Source organism: Hippoglossus hippoglossus, chromosome 14 (genome assembly GCF_009819705.1).
Source record: "Hippoglossus hippoglossus isolate fHipHip1 chromosome 14, fHipHip1.pri, whole genome shotgun sequence".
NCBI lineage: Eukaryota > Metazoa > Chordata > Actinopteri > Pleuronectiformes > Pleuronectidae > Hippoglossus > Hippoglossus hippoglossus.
The window spans coordinates 20,827,503-20,854,713 of NC_047164.1; the positions used below are offsets into that span (position 1 = coordinate 20,827,503).

At 42.2% G+C, this 27,211-nt stretch overlaps 1 protein-coding gene across 1 annotated transcript in view; it reads left to right on the top strand.

Moving 5' to 3' along the window:
• uvrag (UV radiation resistance associated gene) overlaps positions 1–13,102 on the top strand; it is an 88,065-nt gene extending 74,963 nt beyond the window's left edge. The window contains exons 14-15 of the mRNA XM_034606240.1: positions 2,142–2,233; positions 10,538–13,102. Coding sequence (XP_034462131.1) covers positions 2,142–2,233; positions 10,538–11,360 — 915 coding nt within the window. The 3' untranslated portion in view covers positions 11,361–13,102. The remainder of the gene's footprint in view (positions 1–2,141; positions 2,234–10,537) is intronic.
• The last annotated feature ends 14,109 nt before the right edge of the window (positions 13,103–27,211 follow it).

Below are 27,211 nucleotides of genomic sequence, written 5' to 3' on the forward strand. Positions count from 1 at the left end.
GGAAAACAATAGCAGCTACACATACAAATGCACGCTCATGCTCTTTCTCTCTCCCCCACACTCAGACATACAGGCATGTAATTTGACTTAGGGCTCCTGTCAGACCCACAGTGTGATTATTACACACACACACCACAGAGCTCAGGCCAAGCAATGGGATTTAAAGCATTTTGTTACACCCTCTCACTATCAAAGAAAGCATGACATATCGTCGACAAATGCTGTTTGCATTCACTGAAGCCATAATATTTACTCTTTTCTCATATCACATATTCTTTTCTCATATCTGATTTCTACCTCATATTTTCTAGACCGTAACTTTGAGATTTCCATGAGATTGGGCTTTTCCTTTTTTTAGCATCTGGCCACAGAACAAGCAAGCCTCCCTGCCCGATGTTGCTATGCTCCTTCTGTTTTTAAACTGGTGGCGTTATTGATCTTGGCCTACTGTTTCAAACCCAATTCCGTTCAGCCGGCCCTGTGGACAGCGCAGTGCCGTCATTTGGTCAGACCCTGAGGTTAAACTCAGAGCCATGAATGGATCTCAGTGTTGTTCCCGTAGGTTTTGGACCAGTCCGTCACCAGCTGGGTTTCAAGGCAACACCCTCCCCTTGTCCGACTCCCTCGGTCGTGGCTGCTTTTGATAAAACCCTCCTCTGATATTGTCAGAACTGTCGTTTCTTTCGCTCGCCTGACAGACACGGACCATTTGAGACCACATCACACTCGACACACTGGGGCACTGATGCAGACACGTGAACACATTGGTACATGTCCTACACATACCGTATCGTTCGTACTAAACAGTTTTCACATGATTCTGGCAGCCGTTCAGAGCGGGATTTAGCCATGTTATGTTGAGTAGAAATTTGACACACATGCACATGTGGCCTGCGTGTACTCTTTCAGCATGACCTTTCTTGTTAAAGCTTTTACGCCACTCCTCTAGCCATTAATCAATCTTTACAAGAGCCACTATGCACTCAGTAGTGCCCTGACTGAATATTACAGTATTTGCCACAAGTAAACTGGTATGGATGTGGTAGTAGGGCGGCAGATACCCTGATAGCAACTGCTCTTCTTCTAAACCGTGAAACCAAACTGAAATAAAATTCTGACTAATAGCAAAAAAATGTGACCTATGTCCTTCTAGGATAAAACATTTATTTCTATGTAAATCATTTATTATAATGCCACTCACTCATTCATTATGGGGTTACATGTGAATGTGAGAACGTGTGTGTGTGTGTGTGTGTGTGTGTGTGTGTGTGTGTGTGTGTGTGTGTGTGTGTGTGTGTGTGTGTGTGTGTGTGTGTGTGTGTGTGTGTGTGTGTGTGTGTGTGTGTGTGAAGTAGAGGGATTGTCGTGGCACCCAAGTGGAAACAAAGCAGATGTTAGCTGGTGCAGGCAGCATGCTTGACAGAGGGGCCTTGGAGCTGTACACTGGACGTGCGGCATGATGCTCCTCTGCTGTTCAGTAATATAGCTTAAATAAACTCTCCAGGACAAGAGCTGGCTTGCTGTGACATTGCTCAACTGTTGGATGAGATATTTCTGGCATCTGAGCTCAGGGTCCAAGGTGGACTTGCCCTATTTAAAAAAAAAAAAAAAAGGGGATTTGATCCTGTCCTCATGAAATAAAGCACTGTGGTACAAGCGAGGGAAAACTGAAGGCCAAAATTAGAAGTGGGTCTAGTGAAGACGGGGGGAGAAAATCATGGGAGAAAATCATGGGAGAAAATAATGGCGTTTCTAATGTGCTCTCTTTGCCCCATTTCGTCCATGTGTTCTAACAGCGAGTTAGGTTTTTCTTGCCACCCGCATCTCATCCCCTGTCTTTCCACACACCTTACATATTAGCGCACAAGCCTGATATCAGGGAGAGATGCCAATTTTGTGTCCAGATGAATGATAGTCTAATGGGGAGAGTAGAAATGTGTCATGCCGAAAGTATGTAGACTTCAGAGCTCTCCTGTAGGTATATATCTGTCTTCTCTAAACTACATCCAAACATGGAGAATGTGCACACGTGTCTTAGTGATATGCAGTGGTGCTGGGCCACCACACGATATGCGGTGGTCAGTCCTATGTTGTAGGTTGTTTGATGTTAATGAGGCACTATGTGTTCCCTTTTCTTGCAGCTGAGATATCAACATGGCTTGACCACCCCGGACCTGCAGCAGACACTACCCAACCTGAAGAACTTCCTGGAACATGGCCTGCTGGTGCGATGGTAAGAATCCGAGATACTTTACACCACGAGTATTTCATCACAAGTCATGGAAGCCTGTGAGATGTTCTATAAAAACCATGTGTCTGTATTTGCAGCACATGGTAGGATTTATGTTATATTGTAGAATATTATACTGCAATCTCTCTCAGATTGTTCGTATAGATTATTATCAAAAGTGTTTTTTTTAATAAGACCTGTTGTTTTTGCGCGGTTGTCTGGAGGCCGGGCTAGGCTAAGAAGGTAGAGCGGTTGGTCCACGAAGCAGAACGTCAGAGGTCCAATCCCAGTCTCCCTTATACTGTGTGCTGAAGTGTCCTGGGGCAAGATCTTGAACACAAAATTGCCCCTGATGGGTATGCCAACATTGTGTAAGTGATATATGATAGAGAAAGTGCTGCCCTCAGTAGTCCTCAGTAGTTCGATCCCCAGTCTTCCCCATCTGCATGCCGAAGTGTCCTTGGGCAAGATGCTGAACCCTGAATTGCCCCTCATAGAACAACAAAGTGCTGCTAATATATGCACTGTATGAATGTGTGTGTGAATGTAAAACTGTACTGTAAAGAGCTTTGAGTGGTCATCAAGACTAGAAAAGCGCTATATAAATACAAAACCATTTACCAAAACCATTTACATTGATCCAGTGTATGAATGTGTGTGAATGGGTGAATGGCAAAGCTTTACTATAAAGTACTTTGAGTGGTCATCAAGACTAGAAAAGCTCTATAGAAGTACAGACCATTTACCAGTTGTTTTGATAACACCTCTGCACATCGTCAGTACCTCGACATTTAAATAAAAAGCAGCCACTTTGTCGTGTGGTGAGGTGGTGAGGTGGAATGCTCAGATCCCTGCCTCGCTCCTTCTACAGTCTTATGGCCTGTAAGTTACCCTTCACTAAATCCTGGGAGTGGGTCTGCGTCAGGTCTCAGCTCCACTGTCTTATAAAATAGAGAGCTCTCTTTGATCTCCACTCCTCTCCCAAGGTCAGCAAAGGGGAACATTTGTATTACACACATTAATTGAATAATCTTTTGTTTTGAAAGGAGAGAAGCCATGAAAAGCCTGAGCTCTCAAATCAGCCCTCCATCGCCCCTTCCTCCTTAATGGGAAGTGGAAGGGCCCAAAGATAGATGAGATGAAAGCATGGGCCTGCTAACCCTTAAGCTATGTGGCTGTGTATATGTGTGTACATGTGCATACATGTGCATGGAAGTTTTTTAAGAAGTGGAGGTGGAAGTGTAACTGCTCCACAGTGGCTCGCCACAACCACACTCCTGTGTGACAATGAGACCACAGGGACTGGAACCAAAACTGTGCTGTGCCAACTCGCATGTCAAAACACTGCCTGTCTCATCAGACTGGAACTTTAATACAGAGACTTAGTGATAAATCAGTGGTGAACAGAGAGAATAAACAAACATAGGATATTTTGACGTGTCTTCGGGAGCTTCAAGCTGCCAGTAGGTGGCTGTTTCCTTGTGACAGAGCGAGTTAAACAGATTCCCTGCTCTTTCTTTCTGCTAAGCTAAGCTAATTGGCTGCTTCATCTACTCAGAAGAGCAAGACATGCTATACTTTAAACAGTGTTTCTCATTAATTTCTTTTTTGACTGTGGTGGCCTGTCAGTTTCATAAGGAACCCACCAAAAATTCTACCCTTCTCAGAATAACTTAAGAGATTTTTAACTAGGTGTTTTTGCTCCGTTGCTGCATTGCATAGCTTGTTGCAGCATGATTTGCGGCGCTATTAGTCACATGCTCACAAGTGCAATCGTGTTATCATCCATAAAGTTGTTACAGTCCACGCAGACCATTAGACCTCATAGTTTCAGCTGCAGTTGTGCACGTACCTGCAAGTGGCATGCAATGCAGCTGTCTGTCACTCTTCAGTTTTTGTACCTGCCACTCGGAATGCGTTGCATGTGAGAGTGACGTTACCACTATAGGTGGAATAAATTCTTTGGAAAACTGATGTTTAAGTGTATATCAAAAAGTTTGATATTTTCAGCAGAGTCATAGTTTTTAAACTTGCCCCTTAACTCATTATATTTCATTCCAACTTAAAGTCTCCAGTGAGGATGAGGAGGTTACTGTTTCACAATGTCCTGTAATTTGAAGGATATGCACAGATTTCTTTCTCTGATACTGTTATACCATTTCCTCCCCATATCAGTTCCAGTCCTCTTTCCCAGTTTGAAAAAGCCTAAATTCAGATACAATTTCCAGCGGTGAGACACAGCTTATGAAATATGCTGCATGGCAGCTGCAGGTAATTATCGGACGTAGACTGTGTAAGAGAAGCTAATCTACTTCCTCTATCCCTCCCTGCCACCTCTCTCTTTCTTTCACGCATCCAAACACGGATGATGTGATGAGGGATATGGCTGAGGGAACTGTTTCCAGAGCAGATTTGGAAACGGTTCCTTCCCTCCATATAGAATTAATTCAGCATAGATCCAGTGAGCAGGGAGAGTTTTTTCCAAGTGCCAAGTCCGCACCATGGGAGCAGTGAAGAATCATTTTATATAGAACGGGTGGAAAAACTGAGGAACAGCAGAGCGTGTGTGTGTAACGCTACAAATATATGGCCATTTTGTTCAGTGGGCATTTGATGCTCATCTGTCAAGCTGCTGATATCTCTTCAACATTTCCAAACAGTTTTGTCGCAGAAACAAATCATAACATGTCATAATATATACAGTCAAGCTCCGATGAAAAATGGGCAGTATGTTTTATTTTATTTTATTAAACTTGCTCAAGGATGAGAAACCGCAGAGAAATGGTGAATTACCGAGAAGAAGACAGAGATGGTCCCAGAAACCAATTCTTTTTAAACTGCAGTCCACTGAGATCAAAGCAAATGCATTCAGCATGCTCCCATTTGCCGCTCCACATCCACTGAGGGCCTGGCAGAGGTTCACAGGGCCCTAATCCCACTGCAGTGCCTGGAAGCATGGCTACGTACACGGGGGGGGGCAAGGTGTGGCAGGGCGCCGGGCCAGGCAGATTCAACACAGCAGCTGGTGGATGTGAACTTTGCCAAAGATCCCATATTGCGTGAAATGTTAGAGAAACCTCTGTCGTCCCCATGTGTTACATGATGTACACAAAGTGTTATGACATTTGACAGCTACAGTCTTGTCCATAACAGATAAAAGGATATAATCTAAAAGTTATATACATTGAATATATATCAAAATAGACAAGAGTCTTATGAATACACTATATTTGCAAAAATAAATCCAGAATTATTCCCTGATCATGCGATTTTGTACAAAGGTACATTGGGTTTTCCTTACACCATTTTCTCCTTACCCCTCAAGAATTATAATGCTTTAAAATTCCGTCTCCTGTCACATAAACCATTTTCTAACCAACCACCTGTTTGCATTTCATTTTTTCAAGGAAGTTACTAGAATATGATAGCTTTCTATTTTTGAATTAAGTCCTTTAAATCCTCTGAAACCTAAAAGAATGACTATGGAACAGTACAGCCCAGTAATGATTTACAGCTAATACAATATAGTGGAATGAATACCTTGGCAGGATCTCACATATTTATACTATATGGTATGAATGGGTCCTATTTACCTAACTTAAACTAATGTGTCTATTTTAAGTTAGGTCAGTGCACTGTTCATCACAGACAGTGTTCATGAGAAGTGATGTTGTACATTTTCTCATGTACATCTGTGAACACACACACTCCACGAAAAGTGTGTAAAGTAGTCCTGCTATCAATCACCAACTTTGATTAAACAAGCCCAAACTAAGATTGTGTGAATCATCTTACCCATTATGCTAATTTCACTTCTATATGTTTAGTCTGTGACTACAATAGAGAAGCTTTTCTTGATTCGCACTTCTGAAAAAAATTATCTTTTGCTTAATTATGCGTCTACTCAGTTGAGCTTTCGAATGAAAATGGCAAAATTAGCTCAGACCTTAAGAGGCCTCCTTAGAAGCCAAATATTTCTGACTGACCATCAGGAAGTGTGCTGAGGAGCAGACACCCAGCGCTTGTGAGCACCACTTCATCCTCTTACTGGTGTGGCAGCTCTAAGGTGTAGCTAATATTAAGTTAGAGAAAATAAGTCAAATCCATCCATACATGTTCAAGCCTTAATCTGATCCAGAATATTATAATGGAACATATGCAGCAACAAATATTACACCAATTAGCTGCTGATTGTGTGACATAACAGTGGATTTAGCCTTTCAGTCACCATCTCTGTGTAAAGATGTTTCTATGTATGTCTATGTCAATGGTTGTAGGTGTGGTAAACGTCTGCTGTTATGTATTAGCTTTTTGTGCAAATTACACAAACAGGATACAGTATTTCATGTTTACTACTGAGCTGTATAAATGCTGGAAGGCATTTTTGGTTTTACTTTCTTGACCAATTTTTATTCCAAGCTGTAAGGATAGAGTGGTGCCATTTGTCTCATCAACTCCAGCATGAATAGGTATACAGCTAAACTATCATTTGTTTTTGTGCTAATCTCATGCTATGGTGGATTAAATTTGTATATTAATATTTTGGGATAAAACAATTGTTTTTATAATCATTTTAATTTGTATTTACTCATCATACCAGCGTTATTTTTTTCCAGACAGTCAGTACGTCCTGCCCTGTTAAAGCAACATAGCTTCCTCTAGAGTGCATTGTAGTTTCATAATGATTTTTCCTAAATCACATTAAACAGCCTCTTCTTATCTGCCGTTGTTTGATTTGGCCTGAAATAATAGCTCCGTAGCAGAATCAGGATACAGTGCGTGTTCTGAAGCCTATCGGGGATTGGACAGTGGAAAGGTCTGGCTTGCCGAATTCCTGAGTCGGCCTGAAATATGCCAGGTTTGACATCAGCAGTGGAAAGGAAGAGAGCAGGCTAAACTTTTGGAGAAGTGAGGGCTATTTCTGGCTCGGCATGTCGACCTTTCTGCATGATGATTAAGACACAGGCCTCGTAGCAGCATTCACAGGGTCCAGTCAAGTTGTTCGCAGAGTAATGCAGCCCCAGTTAAATCTGAATATTTACTGAAGGTGGATAGTTTCGGCTACCGGTGGAGGGAAACTATCACTGTGTGTCACACATTGTATTTTTCCTCGTCAGTACGTTATGTCGAGCTGTCAATCATGAATTCAGTTTGTGCTCCTCATCACTCTGTCATAAATGCCATAGACAAAGTTCAAGCTGTGCAGAGAACATGTGATTGGTGATTTCTTCATATTACACATTTTATATATGTATATTATGATGATTTTCACATTTTAATTATTTAAAGTTAAAATATTGAAAATACTTATGAGATTAAGCATTTATGAGTTAGCATTTGCATGCTAATACCCTTATTTTTGGTTTTGCAATTGGAGATAATGAGCTGAAGTATGGGACAAATACAAAGTTGTAACAGATGATACAAAGTTAAGGGATCAACAGAGTCATACAGTAACAGTACCTCCTTAGGGAAACAAGAATGTGCATACCAAATTATGAAGCTCACCACCCAATAGTTTTTAAGACACTCCACTTTTAACCCCAATAGTCAGCATCATGGTGGCTCTAGAGGAAAAGCAAGAGCACCAATCATTATGATCTATCCACTGGGGACCATGAATGATAGATACACAATGGCAGTTTATCAAGAACGACTAGCTGAGACCAATGCAGTCTGATGCAAGAGTCCCACGTTAATTCCTCCCTTCATGTTGAGTTATTGGTGGAACTTTTGTAGAGGTCTTGATCCAACTGCATGATCATTAACATAGGACATGATCTTTTGCTGGACTCTTGTATTAGACTGCATTAGTTTAAACTAGGTGTGCCTCACATGTCCCTAATGTCAACGCATTCTGTCTAATAACAGTGGAGATAATCTGGTGTGGACTGAAGTGGTGGCCGACCCAATGACCAATAGGACTGTGTCAGTCATTAGTACAAGAGGAAGGATATGTCAGAAAGTGAACAGAGTACTATTTATTAAGAATATTTAAAAAAATCTTGCACAGTGCACCAAGAATGCCAACAACAGACACAGGTAGCTCATGTGATGGAAGTATTTAGCGTTATTCTGTAATGATACTTAATGAGTTCCAGCTTTTTCAAACAACTTTAGGAAAAGGTTTTACAGCAGTTCTGTGTTCCCAGCGCCCTTCAATGGCACATACACTCACAGTGGCTATACACGTCGTGACTAATTGCTCGCATTAAAGAACATGTCATCGGTATAAGTAAGAAAATGTTTCAAGAAAAAATGTTATGACTGCCCAGAGGTTTGCTTGGCTGCGGTACTCACCGACACACCCATTCTCCTCCGTTACTCATACGCTGCAGCACATTTTAACAGACATAACAGAGGTAATGAAGGCCCAACCAAGACACAGAGTGGAACAAAATATCGTGGTCAACATCCAAAGTTCCTCACAAGACAAGAGACTTTGTGTGATGACCATGTGATTTTTTTACCCCGGGTATCAGTAATACATTTGATTTAGACGCAGATGTCCACCTAAAATCAGAGCAAATGGATCAGCTGGAGGCAGGAATGGAAGAAAATGGTTGATGGTGATTAAAATCAAAGCCGTCTAATCAGTCGTTGCCGTAAGGACATCACTCAGTCAAGCTTAAAAAAAGAAACCTAGTAGTCACTTATTAGCTTGTTATAAATTATGCATTGAAACCTTAAACTTAACTCAGTACCAGCTGTCTCCGGTTTCCAAACCTGTATTGTGTTTCAAAGGGACTGAACCACATTTTCCACTTACTTAAATGATAATTGACTTCTCATGACATCTGTCTTTATTCCTCTCCACCAGCTCAGGTTTTCAATTTTTTTGATTGGCTTCCAAAGAGCCCATGATGGTTTCATTTGAATAGTCACAGATAATTGTTTGAGATTGGGAATCATTCAACTTCCATATTTTTCTTCTTCTACCCCTATTTGTCTAATTAAGTGTTAAAGAGCGCATTGTTCCCGAAAATGCCTTGCTGCAGAATTAGCCATGTGTTCGTTAGGAGGGACAGGCTGGAGCTATTTGTATTAAATGATGTGTTTTGATGGACATGCACTGCCAAGTAAAGCACAGCCCATCTACTGTTCTGCCCACTTAAGACGAACACTCTCACAGGCTTGAGTCATTACCTATGCCTTTATTTTCTTAACCCTGACCTCAGTTGACAAGCTGACATTTACATCTGTGTTCCTCCAATTAGCTGAAAATGTTAGCCATGAGGTGCAGTATTTACAGGTTGTTACCGTGAGCGTTTACATTCTGTACCTTCAGACCTTGGATGGTTCTCATTTACTGTATCCCAGGCACTTTGAAGTTTGACAAGCTTTCCGTAAAACTAGACAGGCTTCTGCTCTCGGCTCTGCGCTGTCCCGCCTGTGAACCATGTCAGGACCGCTTCGTCATGGTGCCTGTCTGCAGGGGTCAAGGTCAGGGCCCTTTTTTACACGCCGTCATGTGGTTGGTGTCAATCAGAACGCACACTAGTACACAATAAACGCACATGTCCACCAGTGCTCTCAACTCTGGTGTGCAAGTGCCACTGTTTTGAGTCTTTCTCAAAACAGTGGCAAAGAGTACCAGCGACGGGAGAAAATTTACAAGGACATCTATTATGAGTGCACGTCCAACTTAACAAGCAGAGATTTGTCCTTAAGTCCTTAACCAACAGATGTGAATCTCAGGAGAACACAAGGAGGCCCTGCTTCACCTTTGACCCCGACAGTACAGAGCCTTAGCTCCTGAGATAGTGGACTGGTCACATTAAGCAGACTGCTAAGTAGTCCAGTAAATTATACATGGCCTTGGGCTCTCAGAAGAGGTGGTGAGGCCCCCATTTAAGTAAATTTATGGCTCCAGTACCAGGGCGGGCGGGGTGTCCCAGATCCTGAGTCTGTTATCTGTTATGGAAGAAAATGTCTGACATACTTGGGTGGCCGCCTGCTGCGCTCCTCCACTCTGCAGAACGCGAGGCGAGTCTCACAGGCTGCACAAATGTTTTGTGAATGTTGTAAGGTGGAGTGATTTAGCTGCAGCTGTCTTTGTCCGGGATCAGGGGGAAGGAGCTGGACGCTTTGGGTGGAGGGCTGCTGATGACATCAATGGAGAATCAAGTCCAAACCTGGGTGTCTTATTCACCCCCTTAGGATATCCTGGTCATATCAGCTTTAAAGATTAATGTTAACTCTATTAAATGGAAAACAGCAACAACATTTTTTATCTTGAATTTTACGAAGTCACTACCTGTGTTTATGTCCTTGCTCATCTAGTGTCCCTCTCTTTCTCCCTTTCAGTGACCGGCACCATGTCTCCAGCTCCATCCCGGTGCCGTCTAAGTCCCAGCCTGGTGTGTCTGCCGCCTCAGAGATAGGCCACACCAGCTCCCCAGACCGAGGCCTGAGGAAAAGGGCAAGCTCGGAGGCAGATAAGTACAAGCCAACACCTCCACCCAGCTACAACACAGCCATGGAAGAAGAGCAGCCCCTGGGTGGCCTGGCACCGCCCTCCCCCAAACCCCTGTCCTCCTCCCTCGATGCTGGCATGGCCTCGCTTAACTTGACCAAGACTACGGAGGCCATCGAGGAGGGAGAGCAGGGGGAGGAGGAGGAGCAGGGTGGCGAAACAGTGGCAGTGGAGGTGGAGAGACGCAAAAGCAGTGACGGAGAGATTGAACTACATAAAGGAGAAGAGACTGAACAACTGCCCAGCAGTACAGTGGCGCAGAACTCTTCTCCAGTGCAGGGAACTGGTGAGGAAAGAGTCGCCGCTGATCAGCACACAGGCGCCATGAACGGCTCTGTGGTCCCAGGACAGACGCCCGGCAGCCTGGTCCCAGAGCTGCGCTGCTCTGTGGAGCAAGCTGAGGAAATCATGGGCACAGAGGCCACTGGCTTAGGCCTGGGGTTGGGGGTAGGGATGGGGTTAGGGTTAGTAGACGAGGCCCGGCTGGAAGACTACCGCTGCATCCCTGTGGACCACGCAGTAGCTGTGGAGTCTGACGAACAAGTGCTGGGCGAGCTGGATGAGGCCGGCTTCGAGGAGTTCTCCAGGCGCATCTATGCACTAAATGAGAACATGTCCAGCTTCCGCAGACCGCGCAAGAATTCTGATAAGTGAGGCAGAGGACCTAAGGAGGTGGGTTTGGACAAATACGAGGACAAGAAATGAGAAGACAGAGTTTGTGGTCCTCTCTCCCAAATCGCAGCATCAAAAATCATAGGAGCTTTTCTGGAAAAACGACCAATTTGCACTTATTATAAACATTTCCATAGTGATCTTTTAAAATGGAATAGTTAAAAGTGGAAGTGCTGGAACAGTAAGCTTAACTTTTATTTTTGATGCCAACAATAATATATATTTTAAACACTGGATACAAAACAAAAATTCAGGCATTTTTTTTTATTCACAAAATGATTTGGCCTCAATGATAAAAATCACCCTGAAGGAATAACTGTCATTATAGTCTGTTGTTCACACCAGGGACCATTAGTGTATGACTCACATGTTGATTTCAAACCATAATGCTGCAAAAACCCTGAAATTCTTTTGCAAATCATCATCATCATCTTCGTCATGGTCATTATCATTTCTAAATAAAGTCCACATCCAGGAGAACATCCAACAGAATCACGACACCAGGGTTTAAAAATGTTTGAGTGCAGCAGCATTAAATAAGAGAAGCTACTGCCTGTGTCTTGATTTGTTGTTTGAGTTTTTGGTTTTGAGGTTTTATCAAAGAATCAGTAACACTGACTAATGCACAAAATGAGTATGGTTGCAACTGGAGGTTTTATCACAGTGGACCATGTTCTGTCACAGAGCCTGCTGTCCCAGTGCTTACACCTTTGACCGTACAAGCTAACGTTCAGCACGCACGGCAGTGGGCGGGTGCTGGAGCAAGGGCGGGTCTGCTCCACGTTCGCATGCAGCCGCAGTCACAATCACAGTAAGGTTTCAAGCAATCTCACCAATGACCTTTGGCAGGAATTTGCTTCCACAAAGCGAGGTGTGAGCTGGAACCAGTAGCCTCGTCAGAGACTCCCCAACATCTCCTCCTCCTCCTCCTCCTCCTCTTCATCAGCAGCTCAACCCGGTGGTCACGCTCCACACAGGGTCGAGTTTGTCCCTCAGGTTCAGAGATGAGGATCACAAGAATGAGTGGCAGGTTGGAGCTCACAGCACATGGCAGGGACAGGGTGCAATTTTTTTGTCCGCCCCATCTCCTGTTTTCATTTTGAATGTGCCCCATCGATTTGAACTTTGATGTCAATGTTAAGTTCACTGATTCTCATATTCAGTCGACCAAAAATTACATCCTGTGTCTGTGTTCTGTTAGAATTCCTCACTCAGGCTTTATTGTATGTGTTAGTAACAAGTGTCTCAATCTCTCTGTCTGTGATTTTGTCCCCTGTCTCCCTGTCCCCAATGCTGTCTTGCACTGATACTCAAATAATGCATTATTTATGTCTCTAAACGTTCGTGTGTGCTTTGATTCAAAGGAAATCAGTGTTGAGCTTTATTTTTCCCGTTCACATGGGACGTCACTCTTTATATTTTCACATGTCACACTGATATCATCACCGGTTTGTGGCTCCTGATGTGGACAGCTGCTTTGCATCACCTGCCCTGACAAAGATGGACTCCCTGCCCACTTTGTGTGTCAGATCCAGTACTGTGGCTGCTGACTGTCGAGAGGTATTGTATTTAAAACTAATAGATAAAACCATGTTAGATCATTTCCATAAAATGCTATACAGTTCAGTAAGTGACCATGTACTTATACTTTTGTATGGAGTTTTCTTTTTTTGGGTTATTAAAGACTTGCAGTCCAATGGCATGGATGTATAGCCTCTCTGAGAGGGTGGTCTGTCTGTGTTCGTATCCGCGTGGTTGGGTGTTGGAGCATGAACCGGTTGTAGCAGTGTAATTCTAAACCATGAAGGATATGAGGATTTCCAAATAGTATGAATATGCACAGTGAAATGAAAACTAGTGTAGAGCAATGTCAGCAGCTCTGTGAGGTGATGCTTTGAGCTCAGTGCTGATGTTAGCGTGAAAACAACTTAATGAGATCTCAAAACTACAAATGATTTACACACGTGGGAAATCACAGGCGTCCATCTGACAGTTGTTGAGGTATTTCAGTCTTTTAACCAAATGGAGAATCTGAACAGTACGAAACATGATAAAGGCATAAACAAAGACTACACCTAGAAAAAAAACAAGGATTATTTTTAATTGTTTTACAAGAGTAATCAGATTACCCTCCCTTCAGATTCATTTACTTCCTTTGCCAAATCTTCTGAACAGCTGCTTTGTGTGTGAGGTCTTTAATTAGACTATAATAAAAATCCACAGCAGGTTTTACCAGCAGATGTTATGGAGTAAAGGAGGCTTGTCTTTAAAGCTCTTTGTGATGTACAGTAGGTATTAACCCTAACCCGCCCAAACAGGTGTTCTACACCTCTGTTCAGGTTGAGGTTGGGTGGAGGTAAATGTTAGAGAAGTGCGTGTAGTCACTATTGATCGCTGTTTCTTAGTAAACTGATTATCCATTGGCTTCGTAATGTAAGAATTTTCACAAATTCACAACACTCATATCACACATCTATTAAGTGTCTATTTTTTCTTTTTTTTATCAAGAGCCTTGAATTATTCTCTGGGAAAATGTTGTAAAACATAATCTCACAATGTTAACAAAGTCAAATTCGTGGACAGGCCTGATCCAGATTTGCACCAGTTTAATGGTTTCTTCCCTGATCAATACCACATGATTCAAGTTTCGTGGAAATCCATTGAGTTGTTTTTGTGTAATCTTTTCACAAACTAACAAATTAACAGGCGTGAAAACATAATGTCCTTGTCAGACTGAGTAAAAATGACCATCAAAATGTCCCACAGCATGTGGAGAGGCTTTTGTCTTTGTAACGGCCTCTAAAAGATGATGGAAAAAAAGGAACGTTCTAAAAGGCTTGTTCAGGAGACTGTACCATATTAAAGTGAGGACGCCAAACAACAATTCAGAGGTTTCACCCATCAGCTTTATCAACGGAAAATAAAAGTGCAACAGAAAGAATAAAAAGGGTCTGGAGGCCCGAGCCAAACAGGACAAATGACCGGAAAACACTGGGCCAGCCGCGCAACGGACCGTCACTCTGCACCTAAACTAAAAGAGGAAAACCTAAATCAAATAAAAGATGAATAACTAGACTATCGATGACCTCCACACCAAACAAACTAAGGCAGGCTGAGAAAAGGAGAGGGAAGCACAAAGAGAAACAACATGGCCACATGTAACACACTTTAAAACCCAACACAAAGAGAAGTGGAAAAGCATGGAGCTAGAGAAGCTTTGATATTTCAACTTCACCTCTTTTGTATATTCACACTTTTATAAAATGATTAACGAGTTGGCAAGTAGTAGCAGATTAATATTGTGTTTTGACCTAATTAATCAGCTAAACCTTTTAGCGCTGCCCCATGTGCTGCTGGAACAAAGGGTCTTTTTCACTCATATTATTGACTTTACAGGAGAAGTCCAGCTGTAACTAATAACATTAGCAGTGGCTCTGTTCCATGTAGGTGTCCCGGTCAGCACAACACAAGGGTCCTGGCACGCCGACAGGGAAAGGAGCCATTTTTTACTGTTAATTAAATCATCATCAATTACACCTCTGCTTTGTCGAGTCAGAATTCCTATAAAGGTGTAATTGTGCCGCGTTCTGTTCCCGTCAACGCTGTGCTGACAAGAGGTCTGAGCAGGACAAGTTATAGAGAGCACCTGCAGTGTTGGAACAGGGGCCCCTAACTGCATTTCATGATATGATATGTTTATGAGCTGTCACAACACTATTTCATCTGAGGGGTTTAAGAATAGGAGAAAGAATCCAGGGGCACGCTCCTTCCAATCACCTGTAACATCCATCTGGCAGGTACGTCCTCTCCATCTCCTCCTGCTCCTTTGTGTTTTTCGTTCTGGTTGGAGAACATCCCATTTGAAATAGTTTGCTTGTTGCTCAATTTGCGTTTGTCAGATGGAACGCTTTATTCTCTGCTGGTTCTTTTTTTTTTTTTTTGAGATGCCGCACCTTGAATTCCTGCTCATTATTGTGGGGGAAGAAATGTAAAAATATGGAACTGCAGAAGAAGCATACAGAGTAGCTTTGTTATTAACGTGTCGAGATAAGATAAGAGGATTCTTTGTCCCACAACGGGTCTAATTTGCTGTGTTGTAGCAGCAGCAGAGAGGATCGTGGACCATAGATAGTGACGGTGATTGGAATCAGAGATTGTGATAGAGGATCATGGTGGCAGCTGACTGCTTACAACAAGATTACTTAATATACAATATGCCTTCTCACATATTTTACCATTACTGGTAATAACTCCTCAATTTCAATTGTCATAGCTGCTGCCTTCATCTCTATCAGACATTTTATTGTGTGTAATTACTTTAAACATTGACACACCTTTCCATTATGTTACAAACAGTTTTTTCTAATCAGTGTTGTTATTGTTTTTTTCGTAGTTTTTCCTTACTCTTGTTGATGGTTAAGGACAGAGGATGTCACACCTTGTTACGCCATTAGAGACATTTTGATTTGTGAATATGGGCTATACAATTTAAATTTGATTGATTGATTTTTTATGTGAAATCCCTCAAATCTATATCCTTTGGGATGATGAGGCTTGCATGTCTTTGATAGGGTCTTTTTAGCGGTTGTAGGCTGAAAGTTTGGGAACCTCTACAGCATGTAACACAACATAAGTCCAGGTGAGATTTGAATGGAACAACTTTTTACACCTAGACTTTTGGATAAATTATATTCTGTTTGTTACTTATTTATTACTAATGTGCGACACATTAGTAATAAATAAGTACACATGCTATATAAACCTGTCGTTCTCCACTTTGGTGCTTCAAGGACCCCTTAACTGAACTAACCTAGACCACAGACCCCCATTTGACAAGATTTTTGCTTTTCATTGTTTCATTAAAGGTCTATTAAATTTAAGACCAAAAAAGATAGTGAGAATTAATGATTTCCATTTTTGCCAGGGACCCCCTGAAACCCCTCACGGACCCTTGGGGGTCCCCTGACCCCACTTCGAGAACCCCTGATATAAACACAAGGAAATACAAAAATAGATTAGAAGCAGAGCAGAATATATACAGTGTAACCGAATTGCACATTGACTTGCACAGACAGTAATGTGTATAGTTAAAGAGTTTCTATTACAGTCCCAGAACTGGTGCATGTGGACTACTGGGAGCAGAGCTGGTTGTACAGTCTGTCCCTGAAGGAGCTGCCCAGTGCTGGGCTAGTGTCCTGCAGATGACAGCTTAGCCATCATCCTCCTCTGTGCACCACCTCCACTGGGTCAAGGGGACGTCCCAGGACCGAGCTGGCCCTTCTAATTAGTCTCTCCAGTCTCCTCCTGTCAGCCATTGAAATGCTGCTGCCCCATTACTATTTACTGTCTCTGCAGTCATTTGTAAAGCAGCAGCAGCGGCAGCGGCTTTTGTTCATTTGTTATATTGCTATATTATTATTCCTTTGCAATAGCTCGAGTCAGTTGGCCGGAACAATTCAAATTGACACTGAGCCCCACAGACTGTGGTTGTACAGCTACTTGATGTAAGCTCCTTTCTAATGAAATAAGCCTCTCTGCATTCCTTTACTTCATTATGCACTTAAATGAGTCAAATCCAGCCGTTCTGCTGGTTTCACTGTGTCACTTTGTTGTCACGGCTCCAGTAATGTGTCAATTTGTTCACATGAAGAACCGGAAGACAGTAACTGAGAGCATTTGAAGTATGCTGCTTGCTGCTAATTCACATCTCCCTCTGGTTGTTTCAGGCAGATTATGGTCGATTACCATGAATATGTTTCAGCCCATTACACACAGAAATAAAGCTTTGTCTTTTAGAAGCACCTGTTGGACATTTCACAGTCTTCGCCGATAGGAATTTCAATAATGCAGATGGCTGAATTGTCCTTTCTGTTTCCACATTCACATGAAGCAGTTTCCTGCTCCTCGCTCCCATAAGCTCTGTGTGTCACTGCGGACTGTCGCCACTAAGCCCCCGCAGGTGTCTGAAGGCCTCAACGCTCGGCCTTCTGGGAATGACATGTCTTCCAGGCCGAGGCGGGATGTTAGTGCCATCATGTCAGGCAGACCTGCTCGGAGAACTACATGTCAGCCCGTGTTCCCTATGTGCAGGTGCACGCTTGGAGGCGTTGATAGTTTGCAGGTTGTTATTGTAGTTGAAAGTTTATGGGAACAAGAACCGAGGCATTGAGAGTGAGAATGCGCAGGCCTCATTTCCTTACTCACGAAGCCATCTTCATATTGTGGAGCTGATTGCTCGGTTTTAAAGAGTTCAGTGTATAGTCTGCTGCTCTGTTTATCATCACAGGCACCTCACAAAATACACACCAGCCAGAGCAGCACTGCCGGCTGTCTGAGCCAAGGCCTCTGGGCTTTACACTACTGTGTGTGTATATGTGTGTGTGAAATAATGAATGAACTCTTACTCGCTGTCTACCCCAACAGCAGCGTCCCCATTAACTCTGGTTATTGATCTGAAGAGTCACGAGCCAAACTGTCCAATCCATCTAATCCTTATCACCGTCCTGTGTAGAGCAGATATCACAAATAGGGTAAACAGTGTGTGCAGGGAGGAGAATAGTGGCAGTCCATCAACACGTCATTTATACAGCGACCATCTCCTCTGACACACACCGTCAGTCCCGGGTCAAAGTCATTCCCTGTATCCCTGTCACTCTCAGCTCTTAGTGATACTCTATACCCTTGTCGTTACTCGCTCTCCACACACAGTACATCCCTTGTCATTAATGCTCATGCACTGTGCTCCTGCCCCTGCTGCAGGTCGCACATAGCAGAGTTTACTGTACTTTTATGTTAGTAAATGTGTGAGCAAGTCATAAAAGATCATTTTATAGCTGCATTGCATAATATTTAGTAGATTAGTAACTATCATGAGAATCATATGCTGTATGTTCTTTTAAGTCCTTTTACCCGGTTTATGTCTGTTATTTTAGGCAGATGACTTCTACAATATAATTTCCTCCGATGAGTAGTTTCATCTGGGAAGTTAGCTTATTAGCTTTCCACTCTGTGGGCTCGGAGAGAAACATTTGATTTAAGTCCCGACACAGAGGACAAGAGGAGGCCAGGATTCAGGTATCAGCCTTGGCCGGTGCTCAGCTCTGTGGTAAGAAAAAAGTCAGCCGAAGACACAAAGTACTTTCTCATTCATTAGTGATTTGAGACCTCATACTGCAACTATAACTCTTTATTACTGGATCGTATAGTCCCAATACGGGGATTGTGGGACTGAGTAACAAGCGTGGAGGGAGATGCAGCAGCTCCGGTGTCCTGTCTGAGAACTCAGACCGGGCCCTGGTGTATCCGCTCACCTCGACCTGTCCTGGTCCTGGACTCGGTTGGTCAACATTGTTTTGTGACCTGGCTCAGCTGTTTAAATCATCTCAGAAATAAGCCTGTTCACCTGCGTGAAATCCACCTCTCCGTATTTTTTCAGCCAGCACTCCTCGTGTTTTCGTTTTTAAAACCGCGGGTCCAAACCTTTCCCAGCCGCTCACCAAGCTCCAACTTTTACAGGGATGACATATTCTCTCCACATGCTCCAGTTGCACGGCCTCATGAAACGCAGTGGAGTCCACCTGATTTCATAGCCGCAATATCAATGTTGGGATTGCGGTGCTGTGAGTGCAGAGTTCTGTGTAAAAAAAATAATAATCTCACAAAGGCCCTGACGGTTTTATTGTGGACCATGTGAAAATAAAACCAATTTCCTGAAAACTGATGTCATCCAGCTCATACGAGGATTTCATGGTAAATTTCTGCCTGAGGACATTGTGGTTTTCTATGATTACCTTTGGAAAGTTGAATGACGTAATTGACACCTGACATACAGACGAAGAGGGAGTCTACTCCCTGCACGCACAATGGGCCTGAACAACCTTCCCCCTCCAGCTAACAATGGGAAACAATTAGAAAAAGCATATCACAGCGACGAGGGAAAGATTAGATTTTTGCCGGATGATCATTTTGCTTTTGTGCAGCAGCTCTCGTGCTGTGTATGATGTACATGTTTTGAAGTAGCTGGTACTTTTATGGATAACATCATGTTTTCGGCTCTCTTATTTCTGGGAGGGATTCCTTCTGTTTGTGCCTTTGAGGCAGAACCGTGCATTGATTCATGGTCCTGATCTCGTAACTGAAGCAAGAGCTGAGCATCAGTCTTCCCAAACAACAACAGTGTCCTGCTGAGCTGCTGCGAAGCATTACACACCACCGCCTGGTGTCTGGTGAGAGGATACTGCAAAAATTAGAAGGATTTGTTTTTCACAACTGTAATTTTTTCGGCATTATTTTGCTCCTCTTCTGGCTGAGTCCTGTCATGCATATTTACACTGTCCCTTATGTCAGTGGTTCCCAAACTAGGGGTTGTGACTCCCTGGGGGGTCGCGAGACACAGAAGGATGGTCAAGAAAATCATTTCCAAAAATCAAAAACAATTTTAAAGAATTATCTTTGTTCTAAAAGTTCAAACATACCAGTAAATAAAGAAAATAATAATCATCAGCCTCCTGATTTTCATTGTCTCCACGTGACCCCTGAGGTTTTTGGTCAATCGGTGACAGCATCAGTTGCTGCAGGTTCATTTACAACACCACAGGAAACATTGCAACATATAGAGAATATGCCTACTCCCATATTCTACCATTACTGGCAATAACTCTTCCATTTCAATTGTCATTGCTGCTCCCTTCATTTCTATCAGACATTTTCTTATGTATAAATACTTTTAACATTGACACACCTTTCCATTATGTTAAAAACTGTTTCTTCTAATCAATGTTGTAAATACTGTTATTTTGTTGATGTGTTCAGGTACCCCCGGGATCTATGGCTCTTCTGTCCGTCCTGGGAGAGGGATCCCTCACATGTGGCTCTCTGAGGTTTCTACATTTTCCCCCTGCTAATAGTTTTTTTTGGTAGTTTTTCCTTCGTCTTGCTGTGGGTTAAGGACAGAGGATATCGCTCCTTGTTAAGCCCTATGAGACCAAGGAATATGAGCAATACAAATCAAATTTGATTGATTGATTGACATACTGGATTTTTTTTGTGAAACCCCTCAAATCAATATCCCTTGGGATGACGAGGCTTGCTTGTTGTTGGCCACATGTCACACCCAGTATATGTCCAGGTCACTAGGGAATGGAACTTATTTTTACACCTACACTTTTAGATTAACGATATTCCAACGAGCAAAAGAAGCATTTTCATTTTGCCTTGTTTATTTGAAAAATGCTTATATAAACAGAACTAACTGAAGTGAAATGGTAAGAGAGACTTTGCACTTTATTCAAGTGTTGGTTCAGGGGTCAATTCACATTTATTGAAATGAATGTGACTAAACACTGTTTGACACAGAAATGTTTTTAAACATTTAACAAGGTCTTTCTTCTAAATTTATGTCCCCTGCACAATAAAAACATGTTTTACATATTTAGTCCTCAACCTTAGGGCAAAGTTAAACAAATACACATTCCAGTTTTTACAACATTTTTAAGATGTTGCTTCCTCTTTAGTCCCGATTTTCAAACCCTCTTCATCTTTAATTTCATCAACACATGTTCAAACTCTTCAATAGAAACCACACGTACACGTCTTCACCTCTACCCTCATGAACATATTTCAACATTCCACAGAGGATGAATCCCTCTGACTTGCTGATTCCATTCTTACCTCCAGATCCACTGTGAGGTTGATATTTGTGGTTTTGAGTGATGTATCTCGATGGATGGCCATGAAATTTTGTAAAGACAATAATGTTTCCCTTTTGCGAAACACCCTCATGCTGTATCTGAGTAGAGCTGCTGCTAACATGCCTGTGGACTGTCCTGTTAATTGGCAAAAAAACTCAGGAATTTTACCTCCTGAGCCTCTAAAGCTGTTGACATGAAAGAGAAAGAGGTCATAGCTATTGGATGAACTGCTCACAACTCATCCTCTGACAGTTCCGTCTAGAGGAAAATCAGTGAAGTTACATGCCAAAAAGGAACCACTGCCACAAGGAGCACAATATTTACCTCTGACTGGAACACTTTGAATTCTGTCCATTTCTTTTTAACGGCCTTTGGTTTACTGTCCAAAAGGGGCAACTGAGGGTCAACAGACTTTATCCCCAGAGGAACCATTACAAACACAAGTCACACACAGGTCATACGCAGCATCACTGTTGTGTGTCTTCCTCAGGACATTGCACACTTGTGTTACTTTTCATTAGAAACTCTATTGACAACATATGTTATGTCCAGAAGTAACATAAATGTGTCTTGTCCTCCAATTATGGAAGATCTATTGGTCTGCATGTAAGGACGATGCAGTTCTATAACAATGAGGCCCATCGTGAAATGTGATCAAACAAAGTGACAATCTTCATGGAAACCATGTTATTATGCAATTAAACTGTTATTTTTACGTTAACCAACTCGTTTGTGACTCTTTCAGTTCATCCCGTCCCAAGCGTGCTGTTAAATCCAGAATGTGCGGCCTGGGAAAGAAGATTCTGTTTTGACTCAAAGCGAGACCAAAGCCACATCTTAGCTGCGCAAACTCCGTCATCTGATAATGGGACACACATGGCCACTGTCACTGATAATCACTGCTAGATTGGTGTTTTATGAGGAAATCCTCAAGGTTGTTAAATTGACTCGATGTCCTCCGTGCTAATTACCTTGTCATGCGTGTAATTCTCCCATCTCACACATCACAGGTGCATCCAGGCCTTTAATCCCAGCAGCAGTTACACACATCTGATGTTCATTGTCTACCGGTGAGAACAGTTACACAAAGGAGCGAGAGGAAGTGAACGAGGGGAGAGGAATGAAAAGTGTGTGTTGTGCGTGTGTGTGCGTGTGCGTGTGCGTGTGTGTGTGTGTGTGTGTGTGTGTAAAGGAGCCACTTGAGTGCTAAGTAGTGGAGGTGAGATTTCCCAGGGAGGGGTTTGGGGCCAAGCGCTCTTTTCTCGGAATCCACTCAGCAGGTAGGACAGTGCTGCCTGAGGATTTTTAAGTCTGGCTCGATGCATCAGGGAATAAGAGCTTTCTCCTGTGAGAGAGGAAGAATGTCCTCCTGGCTCCACCAACAGCTTTGATACACCTGAAAACTGTGACCGATTGGCCCAGAGCAGCGTCTCTGAAGTTCCTTCCTGCCTGGCTGCTTTGCACTAAATTACATGCGGACTCTATATGGCCCCGTGTTCACAGACAGACAAATACAACCACAATCACTTCCTGAATCTGTGGCTACATCTATGCTACTATAGGTTTTAGTTTAAAAATTACGTTTTCAAACACACCATCTCTGTCAACTGTGCGTTTTGGCTGTTTATCAGTTTAAATCCCCGTCCGTACTAACACACACCGAAAACACAAATCATATGACCACTCGTGTGCGCTGGGCATGAGCGTGATGTTGTACACACGGCATTTGATTGTAAGAGCTAGATTGCTTAAATAATATCTTGCCTCCTACACATGTAAGCCGTTGTATCAGGATTGAACTGCATAACAGCTTTTAGCAAAGACAACAGGGTCAGCAGCACTTGTAATTGATTATCTATGTTGTGTTCTGCGCTGATAGCCAAGTCTAATGATGGCTGTTTTCTACCTGAAGGGGGACATGTGATAGGAGCCTGACGAATCAGCAGAGTCTACATCCAGCAAGCTCTTGTGAGTGTCCTTGCATCGTTTCCAAACATCTTAGAATTTTGCCCATCGGGACTAAAATGCAGCCCTAGAGTTAACTCAAACAGGGCCGGCGGCATTTCGAAACTTATCAGTTTTCGCGGCTCTAAATCTTTTCAGAGTAGAGTGGACGGCAGGCGTATCTGTAGCATCTGTACCGTCTCAGATCTTTTGCTCAAACACAGTTCAGTGTCTTCAGTCATTCTGGGAGAGCTCCTTGTTTTTCACCTGGGCCTGTCTGACTGACTCCTCCAGGATCCCAGGGAACCAATGGGGAATATTAAAACCTGTGGATGAATCTTTATCAATAGGACTGAGCGCTTAACACCGTCCTCATCTAGATCTAGATCTGTTTACGATGAGCTTCACTGTTCATTTACACCTCATTAGCTACAGGCTCAAGCTTGTGTGCTGCACACCGTGAGCACTTTTCACGCCTCTTTAGTTTTTTATCCTGAGCTCAAAGCTGTTTTATTCTTTGTTGTGCCCCAAGGAGGGAATTTATTCTCATCATGAGTCCTGCAGAGAGGATTCTTCACAGTCATTAGCCGCCAACATCAGGATCAACAATTTACTCAAAACACTATAAATATGGAGGAAAAAGATGTGCGTGCACCAAAAGCGTTTTATCTTCTATCAGAATATGCTTTATCTGCTCTAACTATAACCACTGACAATGTATTACACATGTTACATAATATACAGTGATGATTTCTCTAAGAACGAAAAAATAGTACCGTTGTAAAAAGACTAAATAGTCTTTTGACAGATAGCAGACGCTTCTCATTTATAGAGGCCATGTGTTGCCCAGGTTTAAACGAGGATTATCAAATAAGTGAACCAGCGCCCCTACGGGTTGTAACAGCTTCATCTAAGTCTACCAACGTGTATATCCATCGAATATACCTGCTTATCTTTTGCAGCTAACATAGTCACTTCCTCCCACTATACAGACATGAAGCCAAAATATAGTCTGATCAACCAATTGTGAGTCAGTATCAGCTGTCAATCATGAAGATTCACTATATTTTTATAGTATCAAATAAGTAATCAAAACGAAACTTAATGTAAAATTAACACTTGAACACATATAAGTGTCATAAAAACTACCTAAAATGACAGAAAACTTTTCAGATAATATGTAAATATATTTAAAGTGTCTTTGACTTATAACTTTGGTCCATGTCAAATCTGCGAAACAAAGGAAGAGGCATTCTTTATGACCTATACTGCAACTAGCCAGCAGGAGGTGATCAAGAAGCTTTGGCTTCACTTTTGGAGAGCTGTAATGTCGTCCATCTTTATATACAGTATATGGAAATAACAGAGAGTTAGCCTACGTTTTCCAGTTCTACTGAAGATGTCAGCTACTGACAGCAGTCACCATGTTTGTTGTTCCGTCAACAACACATTGAAAATTGAACACATCAGTTTATCTGATCTTAAGGTTTTCTAAGAACCAGTCAGATCATGTTTATAAACCTTTCTGACGTCTTTTTTAAGCTGCGTTGCCGCATTTCCAGACCTATATTACTGTGTTCAAAACTATCATCACCAATAGGAATGATGGGCAGAGCCACAATCCTTTAATCCTTACACTAATGTCATGATCTGAAGATTCAACTGAGATATATGATGGTTTGCAGAAACCGAAAGAGATTATGGTTCATATAGTGGCACGAGAATAACATAAATCCCCAACATGAGTGTTCTCGAGCAGCCATACTTTGGCCGACCCAGTGAAACATGCGGCTAATTGATGCCATTGGCCGATTCCTTTTGTGCTCAGCCTCTCGTTGGCCTGCATCACATCCATCTTGGCATTTCCCTCTCTCCCCATTTGTCATGTTAGAGGTGGACTCAGTCTGCTTATTTTCTCCCTTTAAAATTTAGCTTTGGTTTTAATGAATCCATAAAAAATCTTGGAACCAGTTTGGATTCTATAAAGACATCACTAAAATGGCCACAGACTATTCATTTCGCATAGTTAGAGAGGGGGAAACACAGTACACACAGCTTTCCAGATGAATCACCTGGTTCTGAGTGAAATGAATGACAATAAATCACAAGTTGGATTTTCAGACAGTAAAACAGAATGTCGTGTTTCATGACTGTACAAGTTTGTCTATTTGGGTTTATAAGGGAATATGTCTCATTATTGTCTCTTTGCTTTCACATCAGTTCAAGCAACACAGCAGAAATCGCTGTGGACACACCTCACACACACACACACACACACACACACACACACACACACACACACACACACACACACACAGATGGCCCCACCAGTTTTAGATAATCAAATTGTGCAGTATCGTTCTGATAAGTTTGATGAGATTTGAGATCATCCCTTCATCTGCTGCCCTCCGGCTCACACCTTAACCAGACTCAGCTGTGGAGAACCTGGCGTGGTCACGATGTGTGTGTGCACGCCCAATCGTGCACCCAACATGTGATGTTTTCAAGATATCAATGTAATCAAAACTCCATGTTTTTAATAATTCCATGACTTTGACAACAAGCCCTGTCCAAGTGTTCTGCTTCCTGTGCAGCCCTGTAAGTGGTCACTTACTCACATGTGTTACATATTAATATAGGGTATGAAACAGGACCGTTCCCCTCAGAAAATAATTCAGGCTGTAGTCTGAGAAAAATCAGTTCAAATAAACAGATGGATCCACACTCGCCGTGCGTTTACATGCACAATAATATTCTGCTATTATTCTAAAGAGGACAATATTCGAAATTTGATACGGGTCATGTAAACAGCATATCCCACTATAGATATTGAGAATTTGGCGTTATTCAGATATTAGCATTTTCAGATTAGGACTTTGGGGATATACTATATACAAATTTTAAGGAGAATTGTATGGACCTGTACACAGAGCATTTTGTATCTCATACTAACAACCATGTTTTGCAAAACTTGTTAACATGCACAAAATAAGCATCTTTTATGGAATATGTAAAGTAAGTTACTGAAGTCACAGCAGCTCTTTGAACTTTGTCCCCGGGGCCAGACCCTTGTGTCAGAATGTTGTAATGTTGCAAGTAAAATAACAAAAAGTGTCCTTTTAATAAGGCAAAAAAAAAAGATACAAAAGCAAGCAAGGTCCAAAAGAAACTATGTTAGGAGAAATAAAATAAAACTGAAAAAACATTGGAAACACTAAAGATGACACTGAAGACGCAAAAGACAACGAACTGACGACGACAAAGCACAGAGACTTATATACAGGGGAAGCAGGATGATGGAACACACGAGGAACAGGTGCAGACGATCACAAGGGCGGGGAACAGGACAACGGCAGGAAATAAAGCTACAGACAGACAAGGTGCAAAATTTCTAAATAAAACAGGAAACAGAATGAACACAAATCTAAACACAAGGAAAATGTGTTCAACAAAATCCCAAAACTCTTGAGTTTCTCTGTACAACCATAAAAATCATATGGCAACATTTTTCATGATGGTTTTCTCACTTACATTTTACGTTGATCAGTTGAGTTAGGACGTAAATGTGTTGAAAGGTCGATTTTCATCGCTGTACCTTTATCATGGTAATTTATATGGGCTTATTAATTAAAGTTATACACTTTAAAGAAAAAGAAAAATTGCTGAAAATAACATTGACAGAAAATATCATGAGGACGAACCATTTGCTTCTTTAAAAGTTTGCATGTAACTAACACAGTGTTATATCAGGTTGTTATGGTTTACAATTAGAATGTTGATGCACAGTTATCAGCCACCAGGACAACTTGAGCCCGGTGCCGGTAATTGCCGCACAGAACACTGAGTATGGTTTCATTTACCTCCTCACGTGTGTGATGAATGCAGCCAAACCCACAACTGCCAAGTCAAATGGATAGCTTGGTACGTCTGCTGGCTAAAACCTGTGTCCTTGTTTTTTTATGATAAAGAGGGTAGCGGTCTTATCAATCTGCACATTTTTCAGAGCTGCGCTGGAGACAAAATCCACATACTCCCCTATTGTGTGATATGGGGAGGATTATTTTTGCTCCAGGCAATCCCTGTTATTCTAGAGGGCCTCATGGTCTAGTTTTTCAACGGAGGGAAGACAGACCTCTGTTTTGAAGACCCTTCAGAAATCTGTTCCAGGGCTCCGGCTCGGCAGCCGTGCAGACAAACAGC